The 24,179-nt window shown below is 39.2% G+C and overlaps 1 protein-coding gene across 1 annotated transcript in view; it reads left to right on the top strand.

The window, feature by feature from the left end:
* Positions 1-24,179, top strand: part of GABRB3 (gamma-aminobutyric acid type A receptor subunit beta3) — a 225,380-nt gene that overhangs the window by 174,932 nt on the left and 26,269 nt on the right. Inside the window, exons 5-6 of the mRNA XM_047739117.1 lie at positions 3,940-4,022; positions 6,654-6,791. Coding sequence (XP_047595073.1) covers positions 3,940-4,022; positions 6,654-6,791 — 221 coding nt within the window. The remainder of the gene's footprint in view (positions 1-3,939; positions 4,023-6,653; positions 6,792-24,179) is intronic.

Raw genomic sequence — 24,179 nt, 5'->3', positions numbered from 1 at the left:
TAAACATAACTTTAGGAATATATCACTTATAAAAGCAAGACTATCTACTACATTCTATCTTATTCCACAATAAGTTAAATATCACTACTGTTACTGCAGGTATAGCATGTAGAATATTTATTTTTTTCTTTTACATATTATATTTATATATTGTCACATATATAATGAGAATACTGTATGTATGTGTAGGAACTCTGTGTGTGTACATTGTATACATTATGTGTATATATATTATATATGCATATGCATGTGCGTATACATAATTACAAATTTCTGTACCTTCTTTGAGCTTCAACAAGAACTTCATTCCCTGAGTAGGCTTCTAAAAGCTGAATATACAGTATGTCACACTTTAAGGCAGAAGAGATATCAAAGAGGGAGTAGCATGTAGGATTCTGGTTTGCTGGATCTGAAAGTTGCATCTGCCATCTAGTAGCCTTGTATATGTGGCCATCGGACTTATTCTTTCTGGGACTTGGTTTTTTTTATCTGCCAAAGGGGAATGATAATAACACTTCCATAGTATGGTTATTAATTAAATGCATGAATGTTCAAGGGCTGAGCATAGAGCTGGGTACAAAGCAAACTCTCAACCAATGTTACATGAAGTACACATATGATTCCATGCTGTACTGAGCAATAAGGTAATAAATCAACATCCTTTTCTGTAGTGTTCCCCAGTCCTCTATCACTTTTCTACTTCTCTTATCTTTTTTTTTTAAACATTCTACTTTCAGCACCCTCAAAGTGTGATTATTTGTAAAGAAAGCACATACTGAGAGGTAGACACTTTTTCTTGACTACCATCTTTCTCTGCTTTTCTATCATAAGCATAAATTACAGCTATAGATACTCTAAACACTGCTCTCTCTCAATCAGTAAACAAAAAAGAAACAATGACACCCCCCCAAAAAAAGTATCTACTGAAGAGTAATACTGCAGAAATCTTCAGGCAGTCATGTTTCTCATGACCCTGTCACTAATCCTTAGAAATAGTAAAATTCTCAGATTACAGAGGGCTGTAGAAGTGAGCTTGATATTGGTTAAATCCTCCTCTCAGGACAAAGAAAGTTTATTGGGAAAAATATGAAAAGTTGTGTGTGGATATTGGGGAGGCTTCCCTGCCCTTGGTTCGTGTCCATTAACTAGGCTTGAGCTCTCAGTCCCACAGACTCAAATTCCCTCCTACAATTTCTGCAAAGCCCCAAGACTCAAAATTTGGTCAATTCATGAAAAAAGTTCACTCCCCAAACCAGGCATGAGTTTAGCCAACTTGGAAGAAGGTTTTATGGTTCAGGGAGCTGTTCTGGCTTGCCACACCCTTCTTGATCTTTCGGCACCTGCCCCACCTTTCCTTTTTCTTGCCTTTCTGTCCCAGTGGCACACAGACCTCTTTCCTTCTACTGTGTCATCCCTGTACTTACCTTTTGTAACATGAGTAGGCTCTTGTGTCCTACTTTCCACCAGGAGAGTGTTTTTCTATGTTATTTCTTCCTTAGGAAAAAGAATAGTATATATATATATATATATATATATATTTTTTTTTTTTTTTAATGTATTTGTCAAGTAAATTGGAAAAGAACTCTTTTTTACAGCCGGTCTTATGCCAGAATGAAAAGACAAGACAGCAAGTATACTGGGAACCCTTTTACAGATTCTTCCAACATCATGTTACACTTCCAGTAATGCCCATGAAACACATTATGTAATGTCACAACCAGTGTGAATTCCTAAACAATTTGGATATGTTCATGTTCTTGTTTATGTGCATTTATTTTATAGGTGGCATTGAGAATGAATAAGAAAAACAAACAGAAAATGGTAGTCTCATTTATTGAATTTCAAGTGAATTGGTACCAAAATATATAGGAACTTTTTTAAAATTTGAAGATTTCTAGTAGAGATCTTTTTTTCTTTTCTTCATAAAAATTCATAATTTTAACAGAACCTTATTCTAGTTTTGCCTTATAGAGATCTTGTATGAATGTTGGGTAGTCAATATGCCATAAAACATGCCAGAATTTTAAAGTGTGAGGCTGGTTCTTCAGTTAGCTAGAAAGTCAGATGTTTTAGAAAAGTACACCAAAGAGCTAGGTGTTGACTTTGGATTATAGAATGTAATCCACTCCTTGGAGTGACAATTTAAAGTGTTATGACATTTGGAAAGGGCACACTTTCTCCATTGGTATGGGTCTCACAACATATGTCTGCATGGCACTTACATACCATTTGTAGAGAATAATTTAATATTTACCCATAATTGCAAATATGTTAACATTTTCCCTTACTGCTCTTCTTAGCCAATGAAAAGTAGTCCTTTTCTCAACCTGCCACTTAACCAGATGTTAATAGAAGGACATGCTTTACTACTGCACTTAGGTTAAATGAGACAAGCCCAACAGAAGTGGCACATGCCTGGTGTTTTACTGGTGTTTTGGTTAAGATCTGTTGATAGGAACAGAACTTGCTCATGTTGCCCAAAGTAGGAGAAGGTCTGTGGTGAATATTCATATGGAAGGCTATCTAGAGAAAACTGAATACTGACCTTCAAAAAAGGTGGAACATGAAAGGTGGTTGGGAATTCAAGGTAAGTCTAGGGATCTTCGGAGGAGACATTCTTACTTCTTCATTCTTATCCAACATTGAATGGGTATAGCCAGGGCTGCCAGTTACGTTCTTCCACATAAGCCATGAGAATGCTGTTTCCTGGTGCTAGCTTCAGCAGCACATGTACTTAAAAAAAAAATGCTGTTCCCTGAGATATGTGGTACATACACTGCAAGGCCATGTTCTGTGACCCAGCCATTGTGACTGCTGTCTCTTAAACCATCCAATTTGCATTTTTCTCTACCTCTTATGCTTTCTCACGCCTCACTTTCCAGTTGGAAAATGACATTTCAAGCCTCTAATTCATGAGCTTGCAAGGCCATCTCCATTCTTGCTCTGTCTTTAATTCACTTCCCTGGAAGAGAATCCCTTTAGCTCCCTTTTGCCTTTTAGGTCAGGCTCTACCATGGATTCTTGATCAAGTAATGGTTGACTATCCTTGAATCAGGGCCCCACCCCAGTCCTGTCAGCTGTAACTGAGGTGGAAAAAGGGAGGCATTCTAGAGAAAAAGAGTATAAAACATAGCGGCTTAATTGCATTTCAAAAGAGGCCATGTGTAGGTTGGTTTCCCTAAAAGGCTGTACACAGAGTAGGAAATAAACTTGACATTCCTAGAAGTGTTGTTTCTTAATGGACAGTTGATTTAACCATTGCATGGTGGAGGCTTAACTGTCCTTGGGCCCTGATATAAGTTCTTTCTATGGCTGCAGCTGACCCCAAGGGAAGCTAGTCCCCTTTATTTTGATTCATAATCAATAACCTGGAAGCCAAATATTCTCTTTGAAAAGGTAGATGATATCATGGTGAGAATCTCAGGGGCTTTAGGATGCAGCCCAGCAGACAATGATGATAAAATAGGATGAAGCAGAAACTTGGCTGAGAGTTCCAAAGTGCAGCCTGTGCAACTGTAACTAGTTAGACACTTCACGTGGAAAAACAAAGAATTCAGTCTTGATTTAATCAGTAGTGTCGCCACTCAAAAGTTTTCTCTGTGCTGTAAGGTTGGAGAACCACTGAACAAGGAGGCAAAACAAAACTTGAAGACAAAAGTTTCCTTAGAAACCCTTTTATCTGCCCTTGTTTAACCAAAGTCAAAAAGGCTACATGAATAATTATATCAGATTTAGAGGGTTTTTGGTTGCTTTTCTTGACAAATCTGGACTATAAGGTACTCAAAACTTACTCAGTACACAACATGAAATATAGTTAATCAGGTGTATCTTGGGGAAAAGGGGTCCTATATGGGGGCTGCTCATTGTTTGACTGGAAGCAGTTTTCCTGATACATTTCTGATCTCATCTTTACTGTCTGCCCTCATCTGTGTGTTTCAGAATCACCACAACTGCAGCATGCATGATGGACTTGAGAAGATACCCCTTGGACGAGCAGAACTGCACGCTGGAAATTGAAAGCTGTGTGTATCTGTACTTCTTTTTCACTCACTGTTTTTCAGGCCTGGCTATTATTTGGCATCTTTTTCAAGGCATATGGCATTTTCTTGACATAGTTTTTAACCATCTTAAAGAGGGGAGGCTTAATCCTCCACTCTGCAAATTACACTGTCATGAGAGAGAGAGAGACAGAGATAGAAACCCAGCATAAAAGAGTTCCCCATTCTAATCTGATTAAGAGAGTATGCTTGCTGTGCTGAAATATAAGAAAACAAACACTCCTCATCTTGGTCCATTCAGTGAGAAGAGAACAAACACTGAGATGCAATTTTCTCACAATATGCTTCATCACACATGAGTGCCTGTACTCCTGGGAACCTGGGCAGTTGGAGTAAAACTCATTTCCCATCAGGAACTCAGCTTCACAAGCAGACTATTCCTGCATTTTGGCAATTTTCTCAATTTGAAGAGTATTCAGATGGCTTATTGATAATTCAGTGTTGAGTACTTCTTTGTGAGGGACGAGAGCTGCATCTTTATTACTTAACAAAAAAGTGTCCTGCCAGCTACCTGAACTACATCTCCTGGCGTATCCAGATGTTACTGTTTTTGTCATCACTCACTCACCTTAGTCTATCATAGATTGGCTTATAATTGGCCTAAATTGGATTTAGTCTTATCTGTATTTATATGGATTTCGTTAAGGGGGATGGCGAATGACTGCATATGTTATTCAATGCATTTGTGGTGAGAAGTGAGTGTCTTTGTGAGTAAACATACTGGGAAGTTGTGGTGGGTGTAAGCCAGTTTTCATCCCATATAGAGCTGGCTCCACAGAGCCCCTCACTTCCACACTACATCACTGTCAAATTTTCTGAGAACTGTGCTTTCAGAAAAGTGAGGGACATGGAATCATGTCAAGTGATGCATGGTGGAATCATCTGGGGAGATTTAGCATGTAGGACAGAAAGCTCAGGGGAAAGATGATGATTTCCCCATAGTGAAGGACTATCTTGAAAGTTAAGTGGATTCTGTGTGGCCAGAAGGTAAAACTCCCAGTGAGGTGAAGAAAGTTTCTGGAAGGCAAACTTGGGACCTAAGTAAGGAAGCAGCTTCTACTACAAATGCATGAACACATAGTGTGTAGTCTCAGAGAATACAGATTCTGTTACTGTGACATTTGAACTGAGGGGGATGATGGGCAGAAAGTTCTGGTATCAAAGAGATTTCCTCAGAAAGTATGGGGCCATTGTCTTCAGAGAATCCATAGTTAAAGCCTTTGAGTGGAAGTAGGGATTTTCTGGTGAGCTGAGTACACACATATGCAAAAGGTTTTATTTAAGTGAAGATGGAAATATGGGGATGTGTGAGCCCCTACCCATGGGGGTGGGTAGGCAAGCCCTGAGCACAGTATGCTGGTTTGAGCCACAGCCAGAAGACCAGTGGGTACTGGGCTCAGTAAGTGAAGGAGAGAGAGTGGACGTATTCATGATACACAGAGAATACTACAGATTCTCGGCATCCTTGTAAGGAGTTTGAACTTTATGGGAAACGTGAGGAGTTTAAGCAGAGGAGTGGCTTGATAAAATGTGTGTGTTATGAACAATTGCCATGGCTGCCAGATGAAAATGGAATGTAAGAAAGTCAGAAGGAAGGGAGGAGACAGAAGCTGGAACCACCATGATCCAGGGAGAGAGTATAACAGATGGGACAAGGGAGATGACATTTACCATGGGAGACAGTCATGTCCAGAGCTTTGGTCTGTTTGTCAAATATGGAGTGTCTGCCTTGCATTGTATTACACATTCAAATAACCAAAAAGTCCCTTATACTAATAGGGTATTTTTCTCTAGGTGTAAGTTTTAATCAGCCTTACCGACAAAGTTGACCTAATCCTTTAGAAGACTCTAGGTGCTACAAGAAATACCAGATTTTATTGTTCTATTTCCTCATTCTGAAGAAGCATTGATTGATTGATTATCAAGTGAGTAATCAAGCCCATGCTAAGAGCTGGGCTTGGAGCTATAATCCAGCTAGTAAACACTCCTCTCTTTAAGGCCAAGAGTATCCCAGCAAAAGACATTTCTAATGATGGCAAACCTCATAGCCAAGAACACCTGATGAAGCCACCCAAAAATGTTGAGGAGAATACTATTTTGCCCTGAGAGTTTCTGATGTTATCAGAAACTTTGTTATCAGACATTGATTGGTTAAATCCACCCTTAGTGTTTTAACTTTTCTATAGCTTTTCAGAGTTGCCTTTCTAGAATTCTTTATATTTTATTTTTCGTTTTTTTTTTTCTTACAACCATCTTTTCCAGTGGTGTTAATATATATTTTAAATTCATTTCAGTGCAACCACCTAGTTCTCTGTGATTAGGATTTGCAAACAAAACTCTGGTCAGAGCATTCACCCTCCCCAGTTCCTCTACTTTTCAGCACCAGGGTGGTGCAAATCAGACAGCACAAGTAACCAAAAATATTCAAAAGTTAGTTCTCTGATGACACTTTTTCTTATGGACAAGCACATGAAACAAATCTACTTCAAATATGAGCAAGTTGTTTTTCCATTATTAGTTAGTTTCTTTAGCCTTGCACGTAAACAAAATGATGATTCTTCATTTCTGCCATGTCCCTGTTTTCTCTCCTGGCAGATGGCTATACCACAGATGACATTGAATTTTACTGGCGTGGTGGCGATAAGGCTGTCACTGGAGTGGAGAGGATTGAGCTTCCACAGTTCTCTATTGTGGAGCATCGTCTGGTCTCAAGGAATGTTGTCTTTGCCACAGGTGAGTCTTGTGTCCCCTCTCTGGCTGATTAAGCAGTGATGGTCTCCTAATGAAACTGTACAACTGAATCACAACCTTGAGTCACCCAAAGATGTACCGCCATCGATAATTGATCATCTTAGCTACTCCTTTTTTTCTGTATCTAAAGGGATTGATAAGCTTTGATGGAAAGGAAAGATCACCTGACAAGAAGAGGCACTGAAGGGCCGGCTATTGAGAAGTTAAAAATCTAAGGGTAAATTTAACCAACCCATGTTTGGTAAAATAAGAAACTCTCATCTCTGGGCAGATAGAAGGCCATTGATGGCCTTGGAGGCAAACAAGAAGGAAGGAGGAAAGGAAAGAAAAAAGGAAGAGAGGAAGGGAGGGAAGAAGAAGGAGGAGGAGGAAGGTCTGAGGAAGTGGTGCTATTCCCCTCCCAGAAGTAAGAGACTTTCTCCTCACTTCTGGGGTAGCAGTCAGCTTTGGTGGTCCAAGAAGTTGCCACACCCTCAGTTAGTGATGCCTATTGAAACAAGATCATCCTCTCCTAATACTATCTGCCCTGGCCTTGGTTCCATTGTCATTTTCATTTCAACCATCTAAAGACTGAGAAGGTATGTTCTGCTCTCCTGTCTATCCTTCTGAGGCTTTATTAAATTACAATTATTTGCATTTTAATTTGTGCAGTACTTTCTTGCTATCTTTGCATTCCTGCTGAGTGCCATATACTATGATTGAGACAATAAATAAAAGTGCTTTGTAAATTGTCAAGTATTATAAAGACCACAAACCCTGGGTTGAAAATGCTAAATAGAGGCAGAGCTGGAACCTCCCGTCTTGGCTTTTTCCTGTTGATATAGGTTGAACATGACAAGTAGGTCGCAGTTAGCTTTAGTCCTGTGAGGGCATTCATGAAGCTCGAGGAAGGTCTGTTCTCTCTACCTGTTGCCTCTGACTGGAATGCCTGTGACCCACAGTCACCTGCTTCCCCTTCACCTGGTCACCTCCAACTCATTCTTTAGCTTAATCTCGATGTCATTTCCTCTGGGAAGGCTTTTTGATCCTGGCCTATACATCTACACTGCTAACCCAGGTTCAGTTAAGTGGCTACTCCGCATTCCCATGTACTGCACTGACCTTTTTCTAGCTCTGCTGTGCCTCTCTTCAAAAGTACGTCTCCATTAGGAGGGATCTGTCCTGGTAATGGTTTACCCCCAACTCCTTCCCTACCTTGTGTAATGCCTCAATATCCTAGGCATGCTGCAAAAGTCCCTGCATAAATGAACGATGATTCAAGTGTCGACTTCCCTCCTCTCCACCCCAGCCTCTAAGAACCACTGGGACATGCCAAGTATAGACAAAAGCCTGAATGTTTAAGACACCAGTCAGGTCCATTTTGATGCAATGCCACTTAATCCTTTGTTGCAAGAGGTGCTACAAATATCCCTGTAAATCTCTAGAGGCACTCAACTTGATGAGAAGTAAGATCCAGCAAGTACATGGGCTTACGATTTCTTGGTTTCTACAACCAAGAAACTTACCCTGTGATGAACTGGATAAAATGATTTTTCTGCTTTTAGCATCAGGATTCAAACTCCCATGCTCCAAGTGATATGAGCAAAAGGTCTGCTCCAAACACAAGGGTAGTTTTCTCTTGGTGGAATTAAATGCCGGTGCCTGCCTTGGTCTTGAAAATTGCTGTTGTGGCCCTTAGTATGCAGCCATGAGGATCTCTTAATTGCATTTTCATGCAACCTCATCAGAAAGCTGGATGAGGTGTGTGTGGAGGACGCAGTGTTTTCCGTAGGAAATTGCAACCAGTTAGAATGGCCTTCCTAAACCCTCTACCACAGAACCACTCAGGGGCAACTCTTTTATAAGTGCAGTCTTTGTCTGCATAAATACTTCTTTGAAGTATTTATATGGTAGAAAATATCTCAAACATATCTGGAAAAATAGATACTACAGGTGTGGGGGATAATATTTAAACTATGCATAGAGCCATCAGCCCATCAGAATGTAGTGCAATGTCTTCTTCCTAGCACCTACCAAGTTCTGGCAAGGTATAAGCCAAGAGTTCCATATCAGTCAGCTACAAACCTCCTAACCTTCAAAGAGGTTTATATCGTGTGTCAACTACACTTCAATAATAACTTTATTTAAAAAGGTTGCAGTTTAAGTTATTCTAATTGACCTGTTCATGAAAATTGGCACAAGCCACATTGCTTAAAATTTATTTTAAAATTAAATTTTACACTAACTTTTTTTTCCCCTTTCCATAAATGTTCTGAATTAATGAGATTTTGATCAGTCAACTGGATTAAAGAATTCTGTACCCTGATAGAATTCTCAAGAAAGGGAACAAATGCTCTGGAGGTTTATTTGGACCAGGCAGAGTCCATGATGAGGATTTAATGTGATTGTTTCCACCTGTCCTTCAGCCTGTTGGTAAACACAGGGCAGCCAGACAAGTCTGCAGGACAATGTGTGGAGGCAAGCCTGGTTTCAGGAACCCAGTAAGGCATATGGAGTGCAAAATTTCAGGAGATGTTCATTCTCAGTATCATGGAAGTGAAATTTTGTGCTTTACCTCTTTGCCCTTGTCCTGTCCATTTGGGGACCTTCTAGAGAGCCTCCTGCTAGTCCATCCCCAGAGTAACATGGGGTTGCAGGCTACAGGGAAGAGAACACATAAAACCAAGTTATGAATATTCACTCAGCAATTGGCATGAACTAGGAGTGGGGCTGGGTCCAGCATCAAGGAGAGAAACAAGGAGAGTCTGGTCCCCTGGGATTTCTCATTGGACCTCCATGTTTCAGTGATGTTCCCCCTGATGATGTCACATAGTCTATTATGTAGAGGAGCTTTTAGCGGGAATTGAGCCATAGTAACAGAACTCAATGAAATATGTTCAAGAGATGGTACGTACAGAGTTTAGAAACAGACACTGGAGCCAGACTGTTGGAACCTAAGTCCTAACTGAAACTTTCAAGCAGTGTGACCCAGGGCAAATAGAGATATTAGTAATAACTATTTGGAGGCGCCTAAGTGACTCAGTTGGTTAAGCGACTGCCTTCAGCTCAGGTCATGATCCTGGAGTCTTGGGATCGAGTTCTGAGTAGGGTTCCCTACTCGGAGGGGAGTCTGCTTCTCCCTCTGACCCTCCCCCTTTTTATGCTTTCTCTCTCTCTCTCTCAAATAAATAAATAAAATCTTTAATAATAATAATAGTAATAATAATATCTATTTGGTTAGGTTTTGAGAGGATTACATGGCTTGTATAAACAAGAAGCCTAGAATAGTATCTACATTAAGCCCTGATTAGGTCTCATTAACTAAGATATGTGGGATCAGGAATGAGGCATATTCTGAGGGGTCTGATAATATACACTCTAGCAGCTGACCAAATCTTTGTATATTAGAAAATTTATAGCATTGTTCTCCTGGACTATTGGGCTCCTAATGGCTTATTGGAGGGCTTTAAGAGTGGGTGTTGTCTTGGATTCATATTTGTATCCTCATCCCAAGCCCAGTCAGCAGTTTGAAAACTGAATGGTTATTGAATTGAGGAGAGAAAATCGGACCATCATTTCTGAGTATGTACTGAATTGTAATCAAAAGAGTCATTTCTCTAAGAGATATTATAAAAAATTAATGATATTATATATTCAATTATATATTTTTTTAATTGTACCTGGGAGGAAATTGAGTACATCTTTGCCTAGAAAGAGGGAGCTGTGTTCCATAAGTGTGTTTTAAAGACAACAAAGAAATGACTGAGATCATATTGACAAGTAATTATTCAGTTCCTACCAGGATTCAACAAATGGTTTTTGGGAAAATCAACCCCTTTATGAAGCAAGACCGCATTACTCTAGCTTCTAACCACAGCGGCATGCTATATTATAATTTATAGTACCTTGTTTTAAACATTTTTCACTAATGTCCACTGGAGACCAGTAGTGGGTAAATAAATTAGCCCAAGTTAAAGTTTAGGAAAACAGAAGCTCAATAATAATAATAATTTGACCAAATTTACATGGTAAAGCTAGAAAGGATAGTGATTAATTCCCAAGTTTCCCAAGAAATGGAACCTATAATACATTTTTTTATGAAGATTTTAAAAGCTAGTCTTTTTATGCTTTATTTTAAATGATCATTTTCTACGCTTTTACATATTAATACTATAAGTGTTGTTACAAAACAGTGAGTACATAGTTGGGATGACAAATAATGTCCACAGTGCCCACCTTTAGAATCTGTGTCATCTCTCTTTGACATGCCTATGCTAATGGGCCATGTGTTCCTGATGAACAGTGTTTTATACAGGTCTCTAAAAACTGATATTGGGGGGCACCTGGGTGGCTCAATCATTAAGCATCTGCCTTTGGCTCAAGTCATATCCCTAGAATGCTGGGATAGAGGCCCATGTTGGGCTTCCTGCTCAGCGGGAAGCCTGCTTTTCCCTTTCCAACTCACTCTGCATGTATTTCCTCTCTCACTGTCTCCCTCCCTCCCTCTCTCTCTCTGTCAAATAAATAAATAAAATCATTTTTAAAAATGAAAATAAAAAAATAAAAACTGATGTTGGGATTGGAGGCCTCCAAATTCCTAATCCAAGGCCCTAAAATTGTTTTGTCCAGCACCCAGAAATCTTTGGTGACAAGAAACGTGCCTCTGCCTTCCTGTTCATGGGCACTTTGCTGCTAGATTCATGGCTGAGCAATACTGTTTGCATGAAGCCATTACCCAGATCCAAACTCTTTGATGCCTGACTCTTGCCTGCAGCATGGGATTCAGGCTCCTTCACCTTGAAAATAAATTATTCTTATTAGGCTTATCTTATGTCATTCATTATTTCAATCTACTGGATTTCTTGGGAAGTCCTGGAACCGTAATAAATATTCCTTCTTGATCCAGAGTTTTATTTAATTATTTTATTAAAGTCTAGTTGACACACATTGTCACGTTAATGTCAGATGTACAACATAATGACTTGACAACTCACTATACATTATTCTATGCTCACCACAAAGTGCAGCGGCCATCTGTCACCATACGATGCTGTTATAATACTGTTGACTATATTCACTATGCTGTACCTTTCATTCATCTGACTTTTTCATTCCATAACTGGAAATGTGCACCTCCCACTCTCCTTCAGCCATTTTGTGCATCCACTAACCCCTTCTCCTCTGGCAACCATTAGTTTGTTGTCTGTGCTTAAAGTGTCTATTTCCTCATTGTTTTTGTTGTTGTTGTTGTTGTTGTTGTTCAGTTGTTTCATTTTTAGATTCCACATATAGGTGAATTATATGGCATTTGTCTTTCTCTCTCTGACTTACTTTACTTAGCATTATGTCCTCTAGGTCCATCCATGTTGTCGCAAATGTCAGGATCTCATACTGTTTAACAAAATAGTTTATAAAGTGAGTACTCAGGTTATTCTTCGGCACCTATAATCTGTAGGATGGAGGCAAACCTGAAAACATGCATGAGTAAGGTTTTCTAAGAAAAAGGAGGCTGATTAAAAGGGATACAGAGAGACAAAGAGAAACAATGCAAGGAGGATCCTTTCCCTCCTGCAACTTGTTACCTAGATATGAGACCAAATGGCATTTTCTTTCTGCTTTAACCATTAAAATAAAACATGTATTTACTATAGTCAATGTATTTCTTTTTTTTTTTAAATATAACTTCAGTTGTTTTTTTTTTAAGATTTTATTTATTTATTTAACAGAGAGAAATCACAAGTAGGCTGAGAGGCAGGCAGAGAGAGAGGAGGAAGCAGGCTCCCTGCTGAGCAGAAAGCCTGATGTGGGGCTCAAACCCAGGACCTGGGATCATGACCTGAGCCAAAGGCAGCGGCTCAACCCACTGAGCCACCCAGGCGCCCCATAGTCAATGTATTTCTTTCTTTTTTTTTTTTTTTATTTATTTTTTTTTAATTTTTTTATTTTTTTCAGCATAACAGTATTCATTATTTTTGCACCACACCCAGTGCTCCATGCAATCCGTGCCCTCTACAATACCCACCACCTGGTGCCCCCAACCTCCCACCCCCCACCCCTTCAAAATTCTCAGATCGTTTTTCAGAGTCCATAGTCTCTCATGGTTCACCTCCCCTTCCAATTTCCCTCAACTCCCTTCTCCTCTCCATCTCCCCTTGTCCTCCATGCTATTTGTTATGCTCCACAAATAAGTGAAACCATATGATAATTGACTCTCTCTGCTTGACTTATTTCACTCAGCATAATCTCTTCCAGTCCCGTCCATGTTGCTACAAAACTTGGGGATTCATCCTTTCTTTTTTTTTTTTTTTTTTTTTACAGCTTTATAAACATATATTTTTATCCCCAGGGGTACAGGTCTGCGAATCGCCAGGTTTACACACTTCACAACACTCACCATAGCACATACCCTCCCCGATATCCATAACCCCACCCCCTCGCCCAACCCCCTCCCACCATCAACCCTCAGTTTGTTTTGTGAGATTAAGAGTCACTTATGGTTTGTCTCCCTCCCAATCCCCTCTTGTTTCATTTACTCTTCTCCTACCCCCTCGAGCCCCCATGTTGCATCTCCTCTCCCTCATATCAGGGAGATCATATGATAGTTGTCTTTCTCCAATTGACTTATTTCGCTAAGCATGATACCCTCTAGTTCCATCCACGTCGTCGCAAATGGCAAGATTTCATTTCTTTTGATGGCTGCATAGTATTCCATTGTGTATATATACCACTTCTTCTTTATCCATTCGTCTGTGGATGGACATCTAGGTTCTTTCCATAGTTTGGCTATTGTAGACATTGCTGCTATAAACATTCGGGTGCACGTGCCCCTTCGGATCACTATGTTTGTATCTTTAGGGTAAATACCCAGCAGTGCAATTGCTGGGTCATAGGGTAGTTCTATTTTCAACATTTTGAGGAACCTCCATGCTGTTTTCCAGAGTGGTTGCACCAGCTTGCATTCCCACCAACAGTGTAGGAGGGTTCCCCTTTCTCCGCATCCTCGCCAGCATCTGTCATTTCCTGACTTGTTCATTTTAGCCATTCTGACTGGTGTGAGGTGATATCTCATGGTGGTTTTGATTTGTATTTCCCTGATGCTGAGTGATATGGAGCACTTTTTCATGTGTCTGCTGGCCATCTGGATGTCTTCTTTGCAGAAATGTCTGTTCATGTCCTCTGCCCATTTCTTGATTGGATTATTTGTTCTTTGGGTGTTGAGTTTGCTAAGTTCTTTATAGATTTTGGACACTAGCCCTTTATCTGATATGTCATTTGCAAATATCTTCTCCCATTCTGTCAGTTGTCTTTTGGTTTTGTTCACTGTTTCCTTTGCTGTGCAAAAGCTTTTGATCTTGATAAAATCCCAAAAGTTCATTTTTGCCCTTGCTTCCCTTGCCTTTGGTGATGTTCCTAGGAAGATGTTGCTGCGGCTGACGTCGAAGAGGTTGCTGCCTGTGTTCTCCTCGAGGATTTTGATGGATTCCTTTCTCACATTGAGATCCTTCATCCATTTTGAGTCTATTTTCGTGTGTGGTGTAAGGAAATGATCCAATTTCATTTTTCTGCATGTGGCTGTCCAATTTTCCCAACACCATTTATTGAAGAGGCTGTCTTTGTTCCATTGGACATTCTTTCCTGCTTTGTCGAAGATGAGTTGACCATAGAGTTGAGGGTCCATTTCTGGGCTCTCTATTCTGTTCCATTGATCTATGTGTCTGTTTTTGTGCCAGTACCATGCTGTCTTGATGATGACAGCTTTGTAATAGAGCTTGAAGTCCGGAATTGTGATGCCACCAACTTTGGCTTTCTTTTTCAATATTCCTTTGGCTATTCGAGGTCTTTTCTGGTTCCATATAAATTTTAGGATTATTTGTTCCATTTCTTTGAAAAAAATGGATGGTACTTTGATAGGAATTGCATTAAATGTGTAGATTGCTTTAGGTAGCATAGACATTTTCACAATATTTATTCTTCCAATCCAGGAGCATGGAACATTTTTCCATTTCTTTGTGTCTTCCTCAATTTCTTTCATGAGTACTTTATAGTTTTCTGAGTATAGATTCTTAGTCTCTTTGGTTAGGTTTATTCCTAGGTATCTTATAGTTTTGGGTGCAATTGTAAATGGGATGGACTCCTTAATTTCTCTTTCTTCTGTCTTGTTGTTGGTGTAGAGAAATGCAACTGATTTCTGTGCATTGATTTTATATCCTGACACTTTACTGAATTCCTGTACAAGTTCTAGCAGTTTTGGAGTGGAGTTTTTTGGGTTTTCCACATAGAGTATCATATCATCTGCGAAGAGTGATAGTTTGACTTCTTCTTTGCCGATTTGGATGCCTTTAATTTCCTTTTGTTGTCTGATTGCTGAGGCTAGGACTTCTAGTACTATGTTGAATAGCAGTGGTGATAACGGACATCCCTGCCGTGTTCCTGACCTCAGCGGAAAAGCTTTCAGTTTTTCTCCATTGAGAATGATATTTGCGGTGGGTTTTTCATAGATGGCTTTGATAATATTGAGGTATGTGCCGTCTATCCCTACACTTTGAAGAGTTTTGATCAGGAAGGGATGCTGTACTTTGTCAAATGCTTTTTCAGCATCTATGGAGAGTATCATATGGTTCTTTTCTTTCTTTTATTAATGTGTTGTATCACATTGATTGATTTGCGGATGTTGAACCAGCCTTGCAGCCCTGGAATAAATCCCACTTGGTCGTGGTGAATAATCCTTTTAATGTACTGTTGAATCCTATTGGCTAGTATTTTGGCGAGAATTTTTGCATCTGTGTTCATCAAGGATATTGGTCTGTAGTTCTCTTTTTTGTTGGGATCCTTGTCTGGTTTTGGGATCAAGGTGATGCTGGCCTCATAAAATGAGTTTGGAAGTTTTCCTTCTATTGCTATTTTTTGGAACAGTTTCAGGAGAATAGGAATTAGTTCTTCTTTAAATGTTTGGTAGAATTCCCCCGGGAAGCCGTCTGGCCCTGGGCTTTTGTTTGTTTGGAGATTTTTGATGACTGTTTCAATCTCCTTACTGGTTATGGGTCTGTTCAGGCTTTCTATTTCTTCCTGGTTCAGTTGTGGTAGTTTATATGTCTCTAGGAATGCATCCATTTCTTCCAGATTGTCAAATTTGTTGGCGTAGAGTTGCTCATAGTATGTTCTTATAATTGTCTGTATTTCTTTGCTGTTCGTTGTGATCTCTCCTCTTTCATTCATGATTTTATTTATTTGGGTCCTCTCTCTTTTCTTTTTGATAAGTCTGGCCAGGGGTTTATCAATCTTATTAATTCTTTCAAAGAACCAGCTCCTAGTTTCGTTGATTTGTTCTATTGTTTTTTTGGTTTCTATTTCATTGATTTCTGCTCTGATCTTTATGATTTCTCTTCTCCTGCTGGGTTTAGGGTTTCTTTCTTGTTCTTTCTCCAGCTCCTTTAGGTGTAGGGTTAGGTTGTGTACCTGAGACCTTTCTTGTTTCTTGAGAAAGGCTTGTACCGCTATATATTTTCCTCTCAGGACTGCCTTTGTTGTGTCCCACAGATTCTGAACTGTTGTGTTTTCATTATCATTTGTTTCCATAATTTTTTTCAATTCTTCTTTGATTTCCTGGTTGACCCATTCATTCTTTAGAAGGATGCTGTTTAGTCTCCATGTATTTGGGCTCTTTCCAAATTTCCTCTTGTGATTGAGTTCTAGCTTTAGAGCATTGTGGTCTGAAAATATGCAGGGAATGATCCCAATCTTTTGATACCGGTTGAGACTTGATTTAGGACCAAGAATGTGATCTATTCTGGAGAATGTTCCATGTGCACTAGAGAAGAATGTGTATTCTGTTGCTTTGGGATGAAATGTTCTGAATATATCTGTGATGTCCATCTGGTCCAGTGTGTCATTTAAGGCCTTGATTTCCTTGTTGATCTTTTGCTTGGATGATCTGTCCATTTCAGTGAGGGGAGTGTTAAAATCCCCTACTATTATTGTATTCTTGTCGATGTGTTTCTTTGATTTTGTTATTAATTGGTTTATATAGTTGGCTGCTCCCACGTTAGGGGCATAGATATTTAAAATTGTTAGATCTTCTTGTTGGACAGTTCCTTTGAGTATGATATAGTGTCCTTCCTCATCTCTTATTATAATCTTTGGCTTAAAATCTAATTGATCTGATATAAGGATTGCCACTCCTGCTTTCTTCTGATGTCCATTAGCATGGTAAATTCTTTTCCACCCCCTCACTTTAAACCTGGAGGTGTCTTCGGGTGTAAGATGAGTTTCTTGTAGGCAACATATAGATGGTTTTTGTTTTTTTAATCCATTCTGATACCCTGTGTCTTTTGATTGGGGCATTTAGCCCATTAACATTCAGGGTAAGTATTGAGAGATATGAATTTAGTGCCATTGTATTGCCTGTAAGGTGACTGTTATTGTATATTGTCTCTGTTTCTTTCTGATCTACTACTTTGAGGGTCTCTCTTTGCTTAGAGGACCCCTTTCAATATTTCCTGTAGAGCTGGTTTGGTATTTGCAAATTCTTTCAGTTTTTGTTTGTCCTGGAAGCTTTTAATCTCTCCGTCTATTTTCAATGATAGCCTAGCTGGATATAGTATTCTTGGCTGCATGTTTTTCTCATTTAGTACTCTGAATATATCATGCCAGCTCTTTCTGGCCTGCCAGGTCTCTGTGGATAAGTCTGCTGCCAATCTAATATTTTTACCATTGTACGTTACAGACTTCTTTTCCCGGGCTGCTTTCAGGATCTTTTCTTTGTCACTAAGACTTGTCAATTTTACTATTAGGTGACGGGGTGTGGACCTATTCTTATTGATTTTGAGGGGGGTTCTCTCAACCTCCTGGATTTTGATGCTTGTTCCCTTTGCCATATTGGGGAAATTCTCTCCAATAATTCTCTCCAATATACCTTCTGCTCCCCTCTCTGTTTCCTCTTCTTCTGGAATCCCAATTATTCTAATGTTGTTTCGTCTTATGGTGTCACTTATCTCTCGAATTCTCCCTTCGTGGTCCAGTAGCTGTTTGTCCCTCTTTTGCTCAGCTTCTTTATTCTCTGTCATTTGGTCTTCTATATCGCTAATTCTTTCTTCTGCCTCATTTATCCTAGCAGTGAGAGCCTCCATTTTTTATTGCACCTCATTAATAGCTTTTTTGATTTCAACTTGGTTAGATTTTAGTTCTTTTATTTCTCCAGAAAGGGCTTTTATATCTCCCGAGAGGGTTGCTTTAATATCTTCCATGCCTTTTTCAAGCCCGGCTAGAACCTTGAGAATCATCATTCTGAACTCTATATCTGACATATTACCAATGTCTGTATTGATTAGGTCCCTAGCCTTTGGTACTGCCTCTTGTTCTTTTTTTTGTTGTGAATTTTTCCGCCTTGTCATTTTGTCCAGATAAGAGTTTATGAAGGAGCAAGTAAAATACTAAAAGGGTGGCAACAACCCCAGGAAAATATGCTTTAGCCAAATCAGAAGAGATCCCGAATTGTGAGGGGGGAGAAAGGGGATAAAAAGGGGTTCAGAAAAAAGAAGAAAAAAAACTATTAAAAAAAAGAAAGCCGATAAAGAAATAAATATAAAAAGAGAAAAAAAAATATATATATTAGATAAACTATTTAAAAAACGTTAAAAAAAAGAAAATGGTAAAAATTAAAAAAAATTTAGCAGAAGAAGAGAAAAAGAAAAAAAAATTGAAAAAGAAAAAAAAATTAAATTAACTGCAAGGCTAAAAAATCATGGGGAGAAAGCCATGAGTTCCGTGCTTTGCTTTCTTCTCCTCTGGAATTCCGCCGTTCTCCTTGGTAGGTGAACTTGGTCCTGGCTGGGTTTCCCGTAGATCTTCTGGGGGAGGGGCCCGTTGTAGTGATTCTCAAGCGTCTTTGCCCCAGGCGGAGTTGCACCGCCCTTACCCGGGGCAGCACTGAGTAATCCGCTCCGGTTCGCTTTCGGGAGCTTTTGTTCCCTGAGCGCTTTCCGTAGAGTCCGGAGGGCGGGAACAAAGATCGCGGCCTCCCGGTCTCCGGCCCGGAGGAGCCGAGAGCCCGGGGCTCCACTCCTCAGTGCGCCCCCAGAGAACAGCGCCAAATGACTCTCGTCACCCTGGCCTCCGGCCGCGCCCCGAGCTGACCGAGCCTGCGACCGGTTCAAGGCAACCCTGATCTGAGAGTCACTCCTTGGCTCTGTCTCTGTAGCCGGCCTCCCCGTTCTAATACCGGTAAGCTCTGCGACACTGAGACACCCCCGATCCTTCTGCTACCCTGCGGGACCTGAGGCCGCGCTTACCCCGCCTAGGCTTCACCCCAGCTAAGCCTCTGGAGCGATGTCCCTCAGCAGAACAGACCCCCAAAAGTCCTGATCTTGCTCCGTTGCTCCGCCGCTCGCCGGGAGCCGGCCCCTCCCCCCGCGGTCTATCTTCCCGTCGCTTTGGATTCACTTCTCCGCCAGTCCTACCTTGCAGAAAGTGGTTGATTTTCTGCCTCTGGAATTGCTGTTCTTCTTCTCTTCAATCTCCCGTTGGATTTGTAGGTGTTTGCAATCTTTAGATAAGCTATTTAGCTGATCTCCCGCTACCCAAAGTAGTCTCAGCCTGCTACTTCTCCGCCATCTTGACTCCTCCCCCAGTCAATGTATTTCTAATTAATGTGCTATCTACTTCTGTAAGACACAGTAGGGAATCTATGGTAGAATTTCAGGAAATACTGAAGTTGTATTTTTAAAATAAGTAGACACATATTAGTTTTTGAAAATTTTTTGATTGAAATCTGAAAAGATATTGGCTTTCTATATAAGACTTTAGGAATAATGTAAGAAATTTTTACTGACCTTAACTTTTAAACCTTCTCTAGGTTGGTAATCTTTAATCATTTAAAAGTTGGGGTCTAAGGACCCCTGGGTGGCTCAGTCAGTTAAGTGTCTGCCTTTGGCTCAGGTCATGATCCCAGGTTCCTGGAATCAAGTCCCACATCTGGCTCCTTGCTCAGCTGGGAGCCTGCTTTTCCCTCTTTCTGCCACTCCCTCTGCTTGTTCTCTCTCTCTCTTTCTGATAAATAAATAAATAAAATCTTTGAAGTTGTGGTCTAGAAAAATTTTCTCAAAAACATTAAACAAAGCAAATGTTATATCATCATATTATCTGCTGAGCAGAGAGCCTGATGTGGGGCTAGATCCCAGGGCCCTGAGATTGTGACCTGAGCCAAAGGCAGGGGCTTAACCCACTGAGCCACCCAGGTGCCCCTCAAGCAGGAATTTCAATAAAAGATTTTCATTTTTACCCAATTTCTGTTTAAACATAATAAATATACATGTGCTACTGAAGTATTTGGGATGTGCCAAAAATATCTGACTGAATGTCCTTAGGGAAAACCAATTCCAATTCATTAAAAATATGTGAGACTTTTAAGTAAATTGTCAAACTCCAGTTTTAAAGATTTCTAAAAGACTTAATTAAGCAAGACATTCCTAGGAATGTTTAGATTTTTCCCATGCTTTATTTTTTTATACAAAGACATAGATTTTTTTTCTTTTCTATTTTAATATAGATTTTATAATTTTTCTGTGTAAGCACATATAGAAAAATATTTAAAATATAAATGTAGAGCCAAGTGAATTATCAGAAAGCGAACAATCTTTTTTTTTCTTTGTATAAAATTATTTATTTTTTTAATTTTTATTAACATATAATAGATTATTTGTCCCAGAGGTACAGGTCTGTTAATCATCAGGCTTACACATTTCACAGCACTCACCTTAGCACATACCCTCTCCAATGTCCATAACCCAGCCACCTTATCCCTATCTCCCCACCCCCCAACAACCCTCAGTTTGTTTTGTGAGATTAAGAGTCTCTTATGGTTTTTCTCCCTCCCGATCCCATCTTGTTTCATTTTTCCTTCCCTACCCCCCACAACTCCCTGCCCTGCCTCTCAACTTTCTCATATCAGGGGGATCATATGATAATTGTCTTTCTCTGATTGACTTATTTTGCTCAGCATGATACCCTCTAGTTCCATCCACGTCGTTGCAAAAGGCAAGATTTCATTTCTTTTGATGAAAGAAATGATAATGAAAGAAATGATGGCTGCGTAGTATTCCATTGTATATATAAATATACCACATCTTCTTTATCTGTTCATCTGTTGATGGGCACTGGGTTTTTTCCATAGTTTGACTATTGTGGACATTGCTGCTATAAATATTTGGGTGCACGTGCCCCTTCAGATCACTACATTTGTATCTTTAGGGTAAATACCCAGTAGTGCAATTTCTGGGTCATTAGGTAGCTCTATTTTTAAAAAGAAAGTGAACAATCTTATAACTGCAATTAGGTCAAAAAGTAGAACCCTAAAATTCTCACTAAGACTTCTCCTCATTTCCTCACCTCCCTCCTTTTCTCAAAGGAAACCAATGTCTTGTCACAGTATAATTAATTTTGTGTGTTTGGACCTTATTTAATGGGATAATACAGTTTGAATTAATTTGCAACTCTCTTCTTTCTTTTTTTTTTTAATTTTTTATTTTTTTTCAGCATAACAGTATTCATTATTTTTGCACCACACCCAGTGCTCCATGCAATCCGTGCCCTCTACAATACCCACCACCTGGTTGCCCCCAACCTCCCACCCCCCACCTCTTCAAAATTCTCAGATCGTTTTTCAGAGTCCATAGTCTCTCATGGTTCACCTCCCCTTCCAATTTCCCTCAACTCCCTTCTCCTCTCCCATCTCCCCTTGTCCTCCATGCTATTTGTTATGCTCCACAAATAAGTGAAACCATATGATAATTGACTCTCTCTGCTTGACTTATTTCACTCAGCATAATCTCTTCCAGTCCCGTCCATGTGCAACTCTCTTCTTTAACTGAACATGTTTATGAAATCCATCCATGTCACTGTTGTGCATTTGTTTTCATTGCTATACTGCTGTGCAAGTGTACCACATTTTGTTTATCCACTCTACTGCAGATGTAGGTTTATGACTAATGCTACTATGAACATTCTTGTACTTTTTTGTGTGTGTGTGAGTATATGCACACACAAATGTTGAGTGTATACCTGGACGTGTAATTGTGAACATTAATGATTATGCCAAGCTCTTTTCCAAAGTGTTTTTTCCAATTCACTTTCATACCAGTAAGGCACGAGTGTTCCTTTAGTCCAACAACCTTGCTAGCATTTCCCATGGAAGTCAGCTGCTGGGTGTTGGGTGATATTTTGTGCTTTTAAAACTTCCATTTTGGGGCACCTAGGTGGCTTAGTCAATTAAGCGGCTGCCTTCAGCTCAGGTCATGATCCCAACGTCCTGGGATCAAGCCCAACCCACATTGAGCCCCACATCAGGCTCCCTGCTCAGAGGAGAGCCTGCTTCTCCCTCTCTCTCTGCCTGCCACTCTGCCTGGTTATGCACTTTCTATCTCTCTGTCAAATAAATAAATAAAATATTTAAAATAAATAAAATAAATAAAACTTCCATTTTTCTGAGTACTAGTGAGATTGCGTACCTTTCCTATTGGTTATTTGGAGATCCTCTTTTGTGAACGACTTGTACAAGTCTCTTTTGTTAATTATCTGTCATTAACTTATTTGAATTATTTATACATTTCAAGTGCAAGTTTGTTATACATTACAGTATGTTACAAAAATGTGCTTTTTTACATTGAGACCTACAGTCCACCTGACTTTTGTGAATGGCATGAAGTATGGGTCAGTTTTATTTTCCATAGCTCCGTTGCTTTGCAGCAACACATTTGTCATAAATTGTTTGTATGTGCATAGATCTGCTTTGGGACTGTATATTCTGTACCGTGTGTTTATTCATCCATCTTTGTACACCTTATCGCACAGTGTTAACTAGTGTAGCTTTAAGTAGAGCAGGTACTTTATTTACTCTTCACTATCAGCTTTCCTGTTTACTCTTTATTTACTGTTGGCTTGATTATTTTGGGCCCTTTATATTTCCTTATAATTTTTATAAACAGATCACTAATTTTCACCTAGAAAATGGTTTGGCTTTTTATGAGAATGCTTTAGTTGATTTAGTTGATTTGGTGAAAAGGCACATTGTTGTAATTTTTCCAATTCGATATATTTTATCTCCATTTATATAGGTCTTCTTTAATTTGTAGTAATAACATTTTAGGGTTTTCTGAATAGAAGTTTAGTGCATCTTTGATAGATGTTTGATATTTTCTGATGTAATTATAGATGATAAAAATTTTTAACATTATTTCTTGTTTGTTGCTAATATATAAGAACACAATGATTTCTTATTGAACGACCTTGCTAAAAATATTTGTTAATTCTGATAATTTATGTGAAATGGTCTTTTTACCTCTCCCAAACACTGCAGAGACCTTTGTGCATCTTAACTCACCATTTCCTCATTCTAACATATATATGTTATTATCATTACATATTATAATTTTATACACATTTACAACCCTGTATAATGCTATTATTGTTGTTAAATGTTCACTTAGATATAATTATAAATGTCCTCTTTTCTTTGTTATTCATTCTTTCTTTTATCTCCAAGTCACTCTGCCCAAATAACTTTTTTTTTTCCTGAAAAACAATTTAAAAATATTTTCTTTAGTCTGAGTTTCTTGGTCACACATTTCTTTTAGTTTTTTTTTTTTAACTGTCTATGACCTTATGTCATATATTCTTGTATGATGGTTCTAGAAATTCAGGTTGGCATTTCTTTTTCTGCTTGAAAATAGTATTTCATTGTGTCTGGCTTCCACTCTTTCTATCGAGAAGACTCTTACTGATCTAGTTGATGCTTTCAAATTAATCTGTTTTTCTTTTCTTTCTAGGAAATTTTTATGGTTTTTTTTCCACTTTTTTTTAAAATTTCATTGGTATTTATGATGTACCAAGATACGGTTTTCTCTGTAACTGGAGGTTATAGATCTTCCTGATTCTTTGGCTTGAGGTCTCCTAACACTTCTGGAGCACCCTCAGCCATTGCCTTTGCCCTATTCTCTCCTCCATTTTTCTTCTAGGATTCCAATTTTAATTCTAATTTTACAACTCCAACATTAGATTTCCCCCCATATCATCTGTATATCTCCCTTTCCCTTTTGGAAGTTTTCATTTTATTTTCTCTTCATGATTCACTCTGGAATTTTCTTCTCACTTATCTTTCAGTCCAACAGTTTTCTCTTTGTTTATGTTTAATCAGTTATTACTATCGATGGGGAAATTGTAGACATAATTCCAAGTGTATGATGATGTCCTCTTTCCTCAGAGAGGATCTATGCTTACCTCTGTCAGGCAGCTAGAGACATTAACAATCCAGGACAGGTAATTCTGAGTTCAGATCCCGTCCTTGTGTATGTGTTAATCCTTCTGGTTTATCTTTGTTTCTTGGACAGAGCTCTTTGGAAT

Source organism: Lutra lutra, chromosome 7 (genome assembly GCF_902655055.1).
Source record: "Lutra lutra chromosome 7, mLutLut1.2, whole genome shotgun sequence".
In the NCBI taxonomy this organism is placed as follows: Eukaryota; Metazoa; Chordata; class Mammalia; order Carnivora; family Mustelidae; genus Lutra; species Lutra lutra.
The sequence above is the reverse complement of the archived record's forward strand: the minus strand, read 5'-3'. Positions and strand labels throughout refer to the sequence as shown.